The sequence below is a fragment of the Chelonia mydas genome, chromosome 7 (genome assembly GCF_015237465.2).
Source record: "Chelonia mydas isolate rCheMyd1 chromosome 7, rCheMyd1.pri.v2, whole genome shotgun sequence".
Classification (NCBI taxonomy): Eukaryota; Metazoa; Chordata; order Testudines; family Cheloniidae; genus Chelonia; species Chelonia mydas.
In genome coordinates this window covers 27,920,792-27,937,628 of record NC_057853.1, presented here as the reverse complement: position 1 = coordinate 27,937,628, position 16,837 = coordinate 27,920,792, and the positions used below count along the sequence as shown (strand labels likewise).

Genomic DNA, 16,837 nt, shown 5'->3' with positions numbered 1-16,837 from the left:
CAGATCCATTGGAGCTGTGCTGCCAAAGACTGCAGGCATGAAGTCCACCCCTGGAACGCCCTTTAAGAGGGAGCTAAGCAGCAGGAGGGGCTCCACAGGAATGTTAAAAAACCCTGAAGCTGCATTAACTTTTCTGTAGATTTTCATAGAGATGTATGTGGATGGAGAAGGAAGAGGTCCAATGCTTGTCCCTCGTGGCTTACCCTCAGCTGTTCCCCACCTCATCACTAAACCTGGATCCCAGAGAGGAAGTAAATTGTGCCATCCTGGGAAGGAAGACACCTTGAGTCAAGGGACCATCTCTACACATGGGACCTGTGTGGAATCATCAGGCTCTCAAAACTGCTGAGCTCTTGTAACGTCTATTGAATCCAATGGGAGTTGCCAGTGCACGGAGTCTCATTACTTGCCTCTGTATTCAGAAAAAACCCAAAGTGGTTTAATCTGATACTGACAGTACCTTTATTAGATGTATTAAGGTTTCCTGGAGCTGAGACCTACTGAGAACAGTAGGAGGCATTGTCTGAATTTCTGTTGCTCCAAGTGTTAGAGGAGAAGAGGAGCTGGCTTTATTCTCCATTTCAGTGGATTTTGTAGCTGACTGCTGGAAAACACTAGGAGACAAGAGGATTGAAGGAGTCACTGTAGTTGTGGCTGTAACAAACTGTGGAGGTGCGACCTGCAAAAGAAAGGAAAATAATTAAGCACCATGTACACTGTGGAGAGGAGTGCCTTTATAAGAACCTGGATGAATTAACCATTGTTGTGATATATGTTATCTAAATAGAAATTTAGAGACTGTTTTTATATCAAACTCTGATCAGACAAATACCTATTTGTAAAGACTAATACCTATATCTGTAGATTATGGAAGAGCCTTTAGTGCCTTCATAGATAAGACTGCTGCATTTTACCATTTCAACCTATGACAGGGATGAGAAAAGTGTCCGAAGTTTTCTCTTTACTCTTAGGATGCAGATTAAATGTTTGTTAAGGTCAAATAAATCAGTTAATTAGATTAAGAACTGGGAGGATTTAAAATGGCTCCATTTGAAATCTCACTGCTGGTGTCTGTCTATGCTGAGGATCTTTTGATCATAAATTATTTTTTTTAAACACTTGGCACTTTCGGTAGTTGTACACCTGAAAAAAAATCTCATGCAAAGACAAAGACAAACTAACATAAATAGAACCATATACAACATGATTTCAAAGATGACAGGATGGAGAAAATAGATTCATTAACTACTGGGAAGCATTAGGAACCTCAGGAACCCTAGGGAATTTAGCAGCTCTTCAGGGCACTGCTCCTAGGGTTGATCATTATCATACTGAGTTCCTTAAAATGTATACTTCTAACAAGCTGGCTTTTGTAGCATATAAAACACAAAATACCAGTATAAAACATTAAAGCTATACATGCATAAAAGGAAGTGCATTGGAGCTTAATTAGTTGAGTCATATCTGTTTGCTTTACAAATATCAAACTTTTAGGAGCTGAACAAGATACAGATTTATCCTCTTTGTAGGCACAATTCTTCTCTGCAATCACTACCCTCTTGTGTTCTTAACTCCGTATAAAGTAAATCAGAGTAGCAAGAACTGAGGGTGTGTCTACACTTACAGCGCTGCAGCTGCGCCACTGTAGCACTTAGTGAAGATGCTACCTATACTTACAGGAGTGCATTTCCTGTTGACATAGTGCTGTCTACACCAGGAGTTTGGTCAGTATAACTGCATACCTTCTCCTCAAGTTTAAGAGCCCCCAAAATGTCAGAAGGCTAGATCTGTGTGAGGAGGGTAGGGAAAGCTCACTCTCTCCAGTGATTAATCTGAAGACTCCCTGTCACCTCAGTTTTATATTGAATATACTGATCTACCTGCTTCTTTTGCTTAGGCTTTCTGGATGACCAAAATGTTTGGGATTCATTTTGGCAACATCAGCAGTTTTACCAAAGAAGGAAAGCAGAAATAAATGGCGAAACTCAAATAAGCTTTATACACAAACAAAAAGCTTCCCTTGGAAATTCAAAATCTTCCATTATAAAAAGAAATAGGGCAAAACTATTCACCCTGAATGTTTACATAGAGAGTCATATCAAAAAGGTTAAACCTTGCAAAATATATATTAAATTCAACATAGTAGGGAAAATACCACAGTAAGATTTAATTTGAAAATCATCACAGCACATTTAAACTTGCACATTTAGTTAGTGGCAGACCACCAGTACACTAAATTGTCTTTTGAGTCCAAAAGTGATGCTTTTTTTTTTTTTTTTTTTTTAAACTGTGGGCACACTGCTTAACTGATCATTGACTACTGGCCAATTTACAGACTGCACTGTGAACAAAGTCATTTTGTTGCCCTCCCGATTAGAGATGAACATGCAACTAAAGCAGCTTTTATATAATGCAAGAGGAATTAGAATGGCATGATTTAGTAATAGTGTTTAAAAGCCTTACCATTCATGATTTTTGTAAAGCCACTAATCAGTTTAGATGCTGCAGGCCACCACTAAGGACTACATTTCACTGTGCATTTCATTTAGACATAAATAATTAAATAAAAATCATTGGAGGACAAGTATATTTTAAAAGATATGATCTTGCTTTTAGGCTACTGCTAATTATTTTCTACCTAGATTCTAAAAGTTCCTTTTGATATTATATTGACCTGGATGTTCAAAGGTTATTCTTTTGTGGTTCTAACAATCTGAAAACTGAATCTATAAAAACAGCAAGTGGTGATTACAATGATTACTGCTACCAACTGGCTACAAAACTGTGCCCACAACTAGTTTGTGCTAGAGCACAATATTTTTTGGGACACTGTCCTTCCCTTTTCCTCACACCTATTTGTCCCATCTACCTGTTATGTCTGCCTTGTCTTTTAGACTGTAAGCTTTTTGGGGGTAGGGACTATCATTTACCATGTTTGAACAGTGCCCAGCATCCAGAATAGGCCCTTAGGTATTACCCCAACATAAACATTAAGTAAAAATAATGATGGAAATATGGAGTTCTCTAGCTACTGCTTCTCAATTGCCACCATCTACAAATGAAAATGCTTTTAAAAACTGCTACTGGTTCAAACAGCACCTAGGATTGGAGAGTCAAGATATATTCTTTCTAGTTCCTGCAACAACACCAGCAATAAAAGATGCTGCAGTCTGCTGCTATTCCTATTCATATTTCACAAAGCAGAAGAGACTAGTTCACTTTCCCACACTGCACAGCTAACATGCAGGGAAAAGATCCCCTACTAAAGAGGGGCCATTTTTAGTATATAGTCTCTCTTCTAACCAGAATAGCATTTTTCAAACTTTCAGAGGTGGAAACAGGACTAATGGGCATGTTAATGACTACAGTCTTGTACTTTAGTCTTCAAGATACATGAAATTATTTGCTGTAAAACAGAAAACTTTGACATCAGAAATATTTAATTTGCTGGAGAAAAGTTTATATGCTTACTTGGCTGGCTTTTGGCAAAGCCTTGGGTTGTGAAAATACATCTGGCTCCTTGTTTTGCTGTATGGTCTGCAATTTAAAAAAAAAGTGTGGTACACGTTATTGTCAGCGTCTGAATTTCTAGTAGTGTTATCTTCTGTTTTTCCTCCAACTAAATTATATATTTTCTTGGATATTACAAGTCAAGGTCTACAATAAGACAGACATGATATCCAATTCTATGCAGTTTTTTATATTTATATATTTCATAAATGGAACAAAATAACAGATGAAAACATGTAAAGGCAAGTTGAAAAGATTACAAGATTGAAGTTTACATTTGAAGACTGCAGAATCAGCAACCCTTCAACCATAGTTAAAGAATTCCAAGGACAGGGACTATAGAAGTTAAAGAAGAGAAGAGAAAAAGAAAAGAAAAAGAAAAAAGAACTTAAATCTTGGAACCCAGATTTTAAGGTACACTGGAAAATGATGGCAAACCAATCTCAATGAAATGAAGTGCTCAATAAATTTTAGTAGACAAGATAATCAAGTTCACAAAAAAATTCTATTCTATGTTTTGCTAAAAGCAGATGTAAAAATCTCAATATAGAATTGAAATCTGAGAATACTGTAGCTTGCTAGAATTTCAGAAAAAGTATTTTAAATCAGATCTCTGTTTTAGTGATCTGTCTTCCTCACATTTACCACTTGTCTAATTTTTGTGTCATCTGCAAACTTTATCAGTGAAGATTTTAGGTTTTCTTCCAGTTCATGAATAAAAATGTTAAAAAGCTCATGAATTAATTCTTGGTCCTACAGGACCCCACTAGAAACACATTTGCATGATAATGATTCCCTGTTTACGGTCACATCTTGATGAAGTGCATCAGTACAGTAAAACCAAGAGAACATCATAAATATTTTGTAACTATATCTGCTTAATCTACATAAATGCTAAAAACACAAGACTAAAATTCTGGGTGACTCCATAAGTAGGTACAAGAGAAAATTCATCTGTTTAGAAGGAAGATCAACTATACCTTGTTCAGTTTAATTAACACGACCATATAAGTAGCTAACAGCATGCAATAGCACTCACAAGTGGAAAAAATGGTGAGTTTGCACAAAACTAAAAGAAAACCAAACCAAACCACAGCTACACACAACAGCATTGCACATCCAAGCTGTCTCTCAAAACCTTTTGTGCTTACATTTATATCTGGGTATCAGCCTCCATACACGGAAAAGGCTCATTACTCTTAATTGAGTCTCAGAAAAAAAGTTTAGCAATAAAATTCTGGAAATAAGGCTAAGAGGAAACATCAGTGACCCCAAGGTCGTCTACATAAGATGTAGATCAAAAATTATTGCCCATTCAACTGGACAACCAATAGCGTCTCAGAGGTATTACCATAGATTCACAAACAAGGAATTACGTCCAAAACAGGAATGGTGAAGCGCTTTGAAGGAATGACAAAAGGGGAAACTGAAGACAGGACAATAATATTAAGTTCTATACCTTCATAAACCCTTGACTGGAACTTGTTATTGACTTCTGCAGCACTACTACAGAACTATCTAGGAAGGAAATCTGTGACAACACACCTTTTATTCCACATATCAGGAATGCACACCATCAACATTCAGTAGCATTTTCGCAATTATAGACATTGGTGGACTACTTGCAGCATACTTGTCCATGGTGATAGCAGCCTGATTAACTGTTCTTCTACAAACAGCTCTATCATTTATGATAGCTGAAAATTATAGGGGGAGAATAGCGCCTATTGGCAGAATTTAACTGTCAAATGTGCTCTGCCTGTCAACTCTCACCTACAAATAGTTGAAATCCAGTGTAACTTCTTGACCATTTAGCAAGCCACTAATATATCCACATATCCTGAGAAGTGCGATGGAGAATTAAGAATCTCCCTCAACACAGAAGAGAATTCTGCAGAAGGAATACTTTCAAATTCAGTTGGAAACTTTACAAATGGTATGTGATAAAAACAAAACTAGAATATCTCAGAAGTCCATGCCACATCAAAGTTATAAATTCTGTTGGCATGACAGAGAGCTACACTGACATGGCTCTGAGAAAGCTGCCACCTAAGTCAGTCAGAAAAATTTCAAATTATTAACCAACATTTTAATGAGAAAGCAGAAGAGAGCAGATTTCTCATCTAGAAGTATTGTAACAAATCATCTAATGCTTACAATAAAACCCTTAGAGTTAAAAGCTAATTTCTAAGGAAGTTCAAATTTAAAGGACAAAGCATTTGTTGCCTGGCAATATTTTAAAAGAAATACAAATATATATAAAACCATAGAATACCTGAAGTGGCGTGATTATTTTGCTACTCAGTGATGCTGGTTTGGTGTGGGATTCTTTGAAGCTTTCTGGTGTTGCAAGCTGGCTAACTGTGGATGAAATGCTAGGTGCCATGGTAGTTTTACTAAGAGACTGTTGTATTTGGTCCTGCTGTGGGGTCAACCTTAGTTTCTGGAGAAGGTCAACATTTGGAAGGGGTGTATTTGAAGCATTTCCTGTATTAGTTGCTGCCAAAGGTGCTATGAACTGGTTTTGGCCAGCAATTAGATTTTGTGGCATGTGATTCACATCAGATGGTGTCTGATTCATAAGTGGGGACATCTGTTTAGCAGCTTGATGCATAACTTGCATTATATTACTGTTTGAGTTTAGGTTGGGAAGTATCTGAGCAGAAGGAGCTTCTGTTGTTGAGGCTGAATTAAGAATAGGGCTTAACTGAACTGTATAGTTTGAAACATTCTTTACGTCAGGCTGCAAAACTGAAGCTGGAGCAATCAGCATGGGTGTTACACGCTCTTGCTGATTCAAAGTACTGCCATTGTTTTTGACACTTGTACTCTCTGGTTTCCGCAATGGTTGGTGTGTCACTGCTGATTGCTCAAGTGAAAAAGGTAAGAATAAGTTGTGCTCTCTGCCTGTAGTGTCAGCTTGCAACTTCTCTATTCTGTCTGGATTGGGATATGAAACTGTTGGTTGTTCCTTTGGCAAGGAGGTTCCAAATAATTCTTCCACTGTCAGATGTTTGTGCGTTGACTGGAATGGCTAGAAAAAGGGAGAAAAGAAAGTGTTCAGAGAACTGGTGAAAAAATAAAATACATCCCCTGTCCCACACACAGAAGCTGTTACAGCATTCAGAACAACACAGTTGGGAAGAATACTTTCTGAAACAGAAAGTCAAGGTGAGCGAGGTAACATCTTTTATTGGACTAACTTATATTGGTGAGAGACACAAGCTCTTGAGCTTACACAGAAAGCAGTAGTTTACTATGTGTGCAAGAATTTCAGAGCTTGCCATCTCACCCACCTGAATATACTAACTGTAAATTAATTACAAAGCCATTATATGGATCCAGGTCGTAGGTACTGTTGTACTGCCACAGAGCTAATTAACTCAGTGACTCTCTTAGGCTACACACTACAGCATAAACTCAACAAAAAGACAATCACTCTATCGACATACAATGTGTTAATCAATTGACAGCATCATAGCTGCCTTGAATGGCAGAGCATTCAAGATCTGTCAGATACTGCATACTTAGACTTGCATGCCAAAACAGGTGGTAAATGGAATATAAAAATCAGTGCACATCAACATGGCTCATAATCAGTCTTTTTGGGTATAATAATTTATACCAGATATTCAATTAGTTGAATGACACCAACTTTCACCACATGATCTTGAAGCATTTTAAGTAGGTGGTAGTATAAGAACAAAGGTAGTTTCAGGAACCCATGATCCATGTAAGGAAAGAAGAACAGGAGTGAGGGGTGCAAGCTCTGGGAGGCAGTTTGGGTGTAGGAGGGGGCTCTGGGCTGGGACACGGGTTTGGGATCTGTAAGGGGGTGTGAGGTCTGGGAGGGAGCTGTGGGCTGGGGTGCAGGAGAGAGTGTGTGGTGCAGGCTCCGGCTGGCAAGCGCTTACCACAGGCGGCTCCCGGCTGGCGGAACAGCACGGCTCAGGCAGGCTACCTGCCTGCCATGGCCCCATACTACTCCCGGAAGTAGCTGGTTGCTGGCAATCTCTGCATGCAGCCCCTGGGGGTGGGAGCAGCAGGTCTCCGTGCGCTGCTCGCGCCTGCAAGTGGGAACCGGCCAATGGGGACAGTGCTGGGGGAGGCGGCAGTGTGCGGAGCCGCCTCACCTCTCCCCTACTTCCCAGGGCCACAGAGATGTGCCAGCAGCTAGCCTCTGAGCCCCAGTGCGCTGCCAGACTTTTAGCAGCCTGGAGATCACGATCGACTGGCCGAGACTCCAGGATTGGCCAGTCGATCGCGATTGATGGGTTGGTGACCACTCATCTACTTTCACATGACATTACCTGCAGCAACAAAGTTGACAGTGTAACAACTTAAAAGGTTTCTGTATTAAATAAACAAACCTTTTTTGGTAAACAAAAAAGATATGAATGGCCTAAATATGCAAGCTGTATCCATTCCAAAGGGACCTCGTGAGTGTACATTTAATAAGTTTTCCTATCTCTTTTATTATTTTTAAATAAAACAAGCCAATTACACAAAGTAAAAACACACCACCATTAGTGTTAGCATTACATATTATTTTGATCACTTATAATTGTGCAATGCGCTTTGGAGGAAACAGTCTGCATCGGTTCAGATGAGTTTCACGATTGAAATTTCAGACACCACAAAAAGTGAAGGTCATCAATAAATAAATGGATTAAAAGGTGGGAGGGGAAGATGGAGGAAGCAGAAGGGTTACAACAATAAGATTAAGCAGTTAGACAGTAAGGCATATACACATCTTGATGGTTCTGTTATATTAGATTTTTAATTTTTTTTAAAAACCCTTCTTGTAGGCAACATGACAGATATTGTGACAAGTGAACTCCAGGAATTTCCAAGTATAGCCTGATACTTAAACCAGATTTTTTTTTTTTTAAATGTACCTCTGAGTTATGACCTGAATGCTATTAACTTCAATTTTTTTCCTATATAAAAGAATGTTCACTGAAGAACAAAATACTCTGAAGGTAATTAAATATCTTGTACAAAATTAATGTGACAAGCATCTTCTTGTTTAAATCAAAGAACCCTGGAACAGCAAGCTTAGGCCCACTTATATTACGCGGCATGACTGGGTTGTCATAATACTTTTTACTATTTTAAGGGATTTCCTATATTTAAAATTTTGCTTTGCTACTTTTAAACATAATAATATTAAATACAAGTTGTTTAATATTAGCAAAAAAGGAAGAGCATGGTCAATTACCAGTTATAGTATAATTTGTTTTCATTCTCCAGTGCAACACACATGGAAAATATTGTACTCTCTATTGACTTTATTTTCCATTTGGCAAATGTTTTAACTTTGTGTGCTTCTAGTAGAAAATGGCTGCCTTTTAATTACTTTAAAAGCAACTGAAAAGCTAAGAATTCTTTACACTGGAGTAGTAGTAGCAGGGACATTAGCAAGGCATTCAAAGTGATGAAGGTTATAGGGAAAATAAATCAAGTCACACATTCTCAGCTGTCCTATAAAAGGAACCCAAAATTAAAGTGCAGATTAGTTAGAACAAAGAAAAGGATGGATGTGATAATGTCTTCTAAAAGCTGTATCCACAATAGGGCAAAGAGTACAGAGCATTTGGGAATTAGGTCCCAACTACGTAGTCCATCTATCAGCCTAGTCAGTGTTACTTTTAATAAATGTAAGTAAAAATTACGAAAGAATCATATTACCATTGTCACTTGGCCCAAGTGCATCATTTAGGGGAAAAAAAAGACTACACTGCCTAAATCAACAGAAAGATCGATACAAGTATTTTTTCCTCTGGCTAACTGAGGAAACGCATAAGGAATTCATACCTCCACCAGAACCCAGAAATTCAAATCTAGGACTGTTGGCAAGAATATGCAAGCTGACGTCACATGTTTCTTTGACAGGGTAACAAGCCTTGTGAATGGGGGGAAGCAGTAGACATGGTATATCTTGACTTCAGCGAAGCTTTTGATGCTGTCTCACATGACCTTCTCATAAACAAACTAAGGAAATGCAACCTAGATGGAGCTACTATAAGGTGGGTGCATAACTGGTTGGAAAATCATTTCCAGAGAGTAGTTATCAGTGGTTCACAGTAATGGTGGAAGGGCATAACGCGTGGAGTCCCGCAGGGATCAATTCTCGGTCCGCTTCTGTTCAATATCTTCATTAATTATTTAGATAATGGCATAGAGAGTACACCTATAAAGTTTGCGGATGATACCAAGCTGGGAGGGGTTGCAAGTGCTTTGAAGGATAGGATTATAATTCAAAATGATCTGGACAAACTGAAGAAATGGTCTGAAGTAAATAGGATGAAATTCAATAAGGACAAATGCAAAGTACTCCACTTAGAAAGGAATAATCAGTTGCACACATACAAAATGGGAAATGACTGCCTAAGCAGGAGTACTGCAAAAAGTGACTTGGGGGTTATAGTGGACCACAAGCTAAATATGAGTCAACAGTGTAACACTGTTGCAAAAAAAGCGAACATCATTCTGGATGTATTAGCAGGAGTGTTGTAAGCAAGACACGAGAAGTAATTTTTCCACTCTATTCAGCACTGATTAGGCCTCAACTGGAGTACTGTGTCCAGTTCTGGGCGCCACATTTCAGGAAGGATGTGGACAAATTGGCGAAAGTCCAGAGAAGAGCAACAAAAATGAATAAAGGCCTAGAAAACATGACCTATGAGGGAAGATCGAAAAAACTGAGTTTGTTTAGTCTGGTAAAGAGAAGACTGAGAGGGGACATGATAACAGTTTTCAAGTACATAAAAGGTTGTTACAAGGAAGAGGGAGAAAAAATGTTCTTCTTAACCTCTGAGGATAGGACAAGAAGCAATGGGCTTAAATTGTAGCAAGGAAGGTTTAGGTTGGACATTAGGAAAAACTTCCTAACTGTCAGGGTGGTTAAGCACTGGAATAAACTGCCGAGGGAGGCTGTGGAATCTCCATGATTGGAGGTTTTTAAGAGCAGGTTAGACAAACACCTGTCAGGGATGATCCAGATAATACTTAGTCCTGCCATGAGTGCAGGGGGCTGGACTAGATGACCTCTCGAGGTCCCTTCCTGTCCTATGATTCTATGAAGTGGCACCCAGGTTCCAAACCACACAGGGCTTTAGAAATCAATGTCAACAGCCTGAAATATATCAGTTATTTCCCGGCTTCTGGGTGCAATATTCAGAATGTGCAATGACTACCACTGCCACCCAAGCAGACATCCAAGAGACAACAATTGAGAGCCCTATCTATCTTTGGGTTTACTCTGGCTTCTAGACTGCAGGAGTCCCAAGATGATGAGAATGAGGGCTGGGCAGTCGGCCATTCTGTTCAGGATACCACTTGGTCTCCAGCACTATCCCACTGCATGGCTCAGAGTTGAAGAGCTGCTCATTGGGCAAGGAATTCCTCCTGTAAGTGAGCTCCCCACCTCTTGTGTATTTCTCTCTCTATTCTGAGGCCTGTCCTCTGTGCTGGGACCAGGAAGGGTTTAATTAAGAGGAGTAAGGGGAGGAGAAGGATAAGATCAGTCCCTTTAAATATGAAAAGTTCACAAATCTTTCCTGAGCGATCCTCTACAGTCCTCTGTGCTGGGACCAGGAAGGGTTTAATTAAGAGGAGTAAGGGGAGGAGAAGGATAAGATCAGTCCCTTTAAATATGAAAAGTTCACAAATCTTTCCTGAGCGATCCTCTACAGTCCTCAAATACTGGGTCATTGCAAAGGAAGGAGCTCCTGTCTAAGCATAGGTGACCATAACCTTCTCCATCCACATCCATCACCTCAAATGCTGTTGGAGAAGACTCTCACCTCCAATTTGGGGTTGGGAACAATTCCCTGGCTGAGATGGGTTTCAGAGCTGTCAACAAGATAGTAGGTTCTCTCACTGGGCTATATCATCCCTTTGCACTCTTTCCCCTTGGCTCAACAACAAGCCAATCTGGTCACCAAATTTATTAGGGACTGAGTCTTCTCCACAGTAGCATGCTCAGTGCATCTCCTAAAGCCACTTCAAAGAGCCCAACTGCCATACATGGCAGGGGGATGGGAGGGCAAGTTTAATAATGCAAGAGACCAAAATTGACATTATGGAGAGAATGAAAGAGATCCTTGAAAGGGACAGGACTCTTCAATGGCACAGAGCTAAACTCCTGTGGGCCAATAGCTGCAGAACTAAATCCAAACTGTATAGAATTCCAATTGAGCAAAGGCTTTTTAGAGTGCTTCGATCAATGAATCTGAAAGCTTTGTTTTGATAGTCATTTATTTTAGAAGTTACCTAGTTCTGTTGATTTGTTGGAACACTCCACATAACTGATTTCCTTGCTTAATTGCTGAGATACAGAGCTTTTGAGGAACTTCAAAGTACTTTAGGGCAGCTAGATTTTTTTTTTAAACCACGTCAGAAGTATTTCTTTGTTGTGGATTAACAAATGTTATATAGATAAATTACACAAGTTTGGATTTTTTGGGGTGGGGTTTTTATTGGAGGGGGTGTAGTATGAACTTTGTAAATAGCTAATATTTTGAACGCAGTTTTAAAGATTTTTTTATCTTACCCTTTACAGCAGGGGTGGGGAACCTTTTTTCTATCGGGGGCCAAAGAAAAAAATCAGTCACGGGCCACACACAGCCCTGTGGGGGGTGTGGAGGCTCAGGGCTTCCCCTAGGCTCCGGGGCGGGGCCAGAAATGAGGGGTTCAGGGTGTGGGAGTGGGCTCAGGGCTGGGGGTTACGGTGCAGAATCTGCGAGGGGATCAGGGTGCGGGTTCCAGCTGGGCGTCGCTTACCTCAGGTGGTTCACAGTTGGCAGCAGGGCTAAGGCAGACTCTCCCCCTGCCCTGGCCCCACGCCACTCCTGGAAGCTGCCACGATGTGGCCAGGCAGCGCTGCACAGCGCGCCTGCAGGTGGAGGTAGGTGCACATGGACTAGGAGCTTTCTTGATCGCCCCTGCGTTTAGGGGCTGCAGCCAACTGACCGGCCTGGCACCCTAGCTTCCCCCTGCAGTGGGGCAAGCCCGTGGGGCTGGAGGGGGGGGCCAGGCACCGAGGCTCAGGGCTTCTGGCCCGCACTTCAGAGACTTGCCATGGGCCAGATGAAATTAAACAGGGGGCCGGATCCAGCCCATGAGCCGGAATTTCCCCACCCCTGCTTTAAAGTATGAAAAACCTGGCCCTTCTGAATTTTTCATTTCATTTCATTTAAAATGATTTTACTCATTGGAGATGGAACTGTTCCTTATTCTCCCTTCATTTGTGCAGATGCTTCTCTACATTAATAAAAATAAAAAAATCAAGGTTGCTCATGTATTGTTGATTGCATCTGTACCTCTATTTAGCTGCTTTTAGTCATTTCCACCACCGACACTAGAACTGGTTGCAATCTTTTATGTAATAACTAGACTAAAGGTTTCTAAAATCTCTGATCTATAAATCTTTCAATATTCAGTTTAAAAGGTTTTATTAAAGTGAGTCTAATAAAATATATCTAGTCTCAACTGCTCTATAAAAAACTCCTTCCCCCTCCTCCCCCAAGAATTACTGTTACAAAGCAATTTGCATATGTGTTTGCTTCTGGATTTATTTTGTAAATATTAAGCTGCCTTCCTAATTACAGTCATTCCTCCAAAGATGTCAAACTACAGAAACTGTAAAGCAATCTTTATATTTCATTTACAAATTTAAAAGTGCAAAAAAAGAATACTTGGGTTTTTTTTGTTTTGTATAAAGATATGACAGAATACAGACATACCAGGGAATTAAAACTAGCCAATTACTAAGCCAAATTGCTAAAGGACATTTTTTTGAAGTTAAGTATTACTTAATGCTTAAGCATTACTTTTTTGCCTCCACTAGGTGGCATTATTAGTAGGCACAACTTATTGATATATTGTGTGGCATCTAATTACAGCATTAGAATTGTTTTAACTGAATCTTCTCTGAAGTAGGAAGCTATACGACTTCATTGTGGGAGAATGCCTATGAGCAAATTTAATCAGTTATTTATCTTCTGACAATAGCCATGCTACAAAATGTCCAGTGATGCTGCAGAAAGGAATCAGAAAGGAAACCGGTTTTGAACCATGGGAAACTTCTGTCAGAGAGAAATTGCAAATTAAGAAATGCGTTTAAATTAGGATATTTTGCTAAAGTTTCCCATCACTGTTGACACAGTTTAAAACTCTACTGGTAGGAGCAACAGTGGATCATTCACATAGAAAAAAATCTCTGGGCAGCTGTTGGTTTTTAAGAATGTCTTCTAACCCTATTCAGAGCAGGTCTAGTAGACACATTACTTAAAATACTTGTAGCCACTAATCCCTTGGGTCAGATCCTTAGGTTGTGTAAACTATCATAACTCCACTGATTTCAAGGGAGCTGTGATCATTTATACCAGTTCAGGATCTAGCCCTTTGTCTATACTAGCGCTATTACCAATGGAAATAAACAGCAGTAATAATGGTGGGGAATTTTTAGAAAAAGTTTCCGAATATAGAAAAATGAGGTTGTATTTTTCAAAAGGACACAGATCTCTAACAGTCATTAGGTTTAGGAGCGCACACATCTTGGCATTTTTAAATTTTTTTTTAAACTGAAGTGTAAACATACCTTTTGTGCTGCAGAAGTCCTGAAAAAAATCTCACTTGTGTAGAACATGTTGTATTTCTATTACTGATGATAAAATATTAGTAAAGGATTGTTACTTTATTTAGGTTTGGATTGAACATACCTGGTCTTGCATTTGTAACGTTGAAGATGTTTGTTCTGAAGTCTCCATGCTTTCTGTCTTCGTGGGATTCTCATTTTGCTGCATTCCAGAACTTGATATAATACTTAAGTCACTGATCTGAGTCTAAAAAAGAAAATATTTACATAAATACATCTGTTTTCTATCCTTACCCCAGCAGCACAATTGCTGTAATTCCATCTGCACTTCCTTTTCCACTCATATATACAGAATGTAGATCTTGTTGATTTTTATAAGTTCATAAGTTTTAAATAAAATGAGACAGTGACATTCACCATATTAAATCTACGAGCTGTGCTCACTATTATTTTGTGGTTCTCTTACTGGGAAATTTACAGGACTTCAGTTTCATATTTTTTCCCCACTTAATAGAAACATGTTCAATTTATAAAAAGATGCCAATCATGTAAACTACGGACACTTAGCTGTAAACAATAAAATCTGCTACACTTCATTACTGCAAGAATTTACACCACATACAAATTACACTTCAAAGATTTGTACATGTTCATTCACTGGAAAAAGGACTAGTTATCTATGTTATCTCTATTGTAGTTATTTAAATGTGCAAGCGCATTAATGGAGGAACAAATTAACACTTGTAAAATACAAGGCAAGGAGAGCACAGAAAATCAGGAAATTAGCTGAGGCTACAGATCCCATGTTGTTTAGAGATGTTAGATAAATGTCCCAGCTGTAATACAGTAAGATAATAGTCAACTTAATGATTCAAGTGGCTTTTCACTTGAGTATTGTTTATGATGCATTTATTTCAAAAGCTGAGATTGATGTAACTTACTATAAGAACTTCAGCCTATATAGCACTTTATCCTAAGATATCTCTAAACACCAGCATCATCAAGTGATGTCAGCATAAAACAGGGGAATGTTCTTGTTACTTAACTGCTGAAGCTGCAAGGCGAGCAAATGGCATCTTACAGTTCATTTTGGGGGTTTTCTGAAAGGGCTATGAGGCTGTGATTTTTTGTTTTTAAAATTTCTCAGTAATTGAGCAAAACAAAACAAAGACTACATATTTAGATTCCAGGGCATTTCTCCCCCACTCCTATCAGCTTCTAACATTTAAGTAGTAACATACATTAGACCTAAAGTCCTTGACTGTTTTGTGGCTTATAAATGAGATTTAAAAGCGTGGCTTTTTTTCACTGTCATCAAAGGATTGGCTATAATACACTTCATTATCTCCCAGAAAGGGGAAGGAACAAACCAAACCAAACCCCAACCAACAAAAAGCATCCACCCACTTGATATAAAAATCTCGGAATTCATTCATTTTCACATATGGACTTGATGTAGAGCGTACTTGGAGGATTAAACTGATTTAGAATCCTAGATTAAATCACTCGGGCCTTTATAAATCTCTTTTTTGCTCTCCCTCTGTCCCCTTCTCATGCTGACTCTCTGCCAATCTCATGTGAGCTGCACACAAGGATTACTGTATGATCCATCTGGAACGTACTAGGCAGATAATTACACATGAATTTGTGTTTCAGTATTTAAGAGCAGAAAGTACTTATCAACTTGAGTGCCCCAGAAGAATTGGTAAAGAAATAAGACTGCATATTCTCCCAAGAAACACTCTTCTTTACAGCAAATATGTTTACTTAAAATTACACAGCATCAGTGTGGAAATACATGGACAAAAGAATAAAGAGAAAGACTCTATAATTAAATAATTGCAGACATGTCAATCTATTCCACAAGAGGTTTCCTTCTAAAACTAATGTGGTCATTCTTTTATTAATCCCACATCTTGAACTAGCTCAATTTTGCTTATCTGGGAAAATTTGACACAAACAAATACACAAGAGTGGAAAACCATGGGATTATCCTTGGCTCTGATTCACTTTATAGCTTGACACAAAATCAAAGAAAGCAATGAAACTAAACACTAATTACTATTTTAAAAGATTTTTTTTAAATAGTAGTCACAACTAATATGAGAGAATGTCACTTAGCAAATTAAATAAAACATAACATCCATAAGTGTTTAAAATCATATGTATTTTTATAGAGAAGTTTATAAAAAATTGCAAACATGCAATTGGCAAAAGCAAATTTGATATCAGATTGGCTGAAAATTGTAGGAGGAGAGATTGGTTTCATACATATAGCATCAAACATGTCAAACCCTATATTATTTGGAAATGCTTTGTTTTTAAATACATCAGAGGTTTTTAGTTTTAATTTAATTTAATTGCAGCAAGTCATTTCAGGCTATACAACATGCCTAAATCACATTTAGGGGGTCGGTGAAGGCCCTTGGTCTTTTGCCTCATGATTCAACACCACTTACACTATTTAAATTTGGACCTGCAATGCACATCCTATCATGATTCATGTCTCAATCAATCCATCTCCTCCCGTGAATTTCAGTACGGAGAAAAAAATGCAGACTGAAATACAGTGCAGAACATGTACAATTAACAGAATCTCTTGAGAATGTTTAATTTTTTGTAATACACATTTATGACTATATTTAATACAAGTCATTTCTACTGAGCTGCTCATGATATATCTTTGTTACCAAAGACTATGAATACTGTCAAAGAGATAAGACA

At 38.7% G+C, this 16,837-nt stretch overlaps 1 protein-coding gene across 2 annotated transcripts in view; it reads right to left on the bottom strand.

Annotated features, from left to right (window-relative positions):
* Positions 1 to 16,837, bottom strand: part of DCP1A (decapping mRNA 1A) — a 49,940-nt gene that overhangs the window by 6,876 nt on the left and 26,227 nt on the right. For both annotated transcript variants that reach the window (XM_027830385.3, XM_043550445.1), the window contains exons 6-9: positions 14,238 to 14,360; positions 5,786 to 6,544; positions 3,472 to 3,537; positions 461 to 679 (exon numbers count right to left, since the gene is read on the bottom strand). In XM_027830385.3, the coding sequence (XP_027686186.2) occupies positions 461 to 679; positions 3,472 to 3,537; positions 5,786 to 6,544; positions 14,238 to 14,360 (1,167 nt within the window). The remainder of the gene's footprint in view (positions 1 to 460; positions 680 to 3,471; positions 3,538 to 5,785; positions 6,545 to 14,237; positions 14,361 to 16,837) is intronic.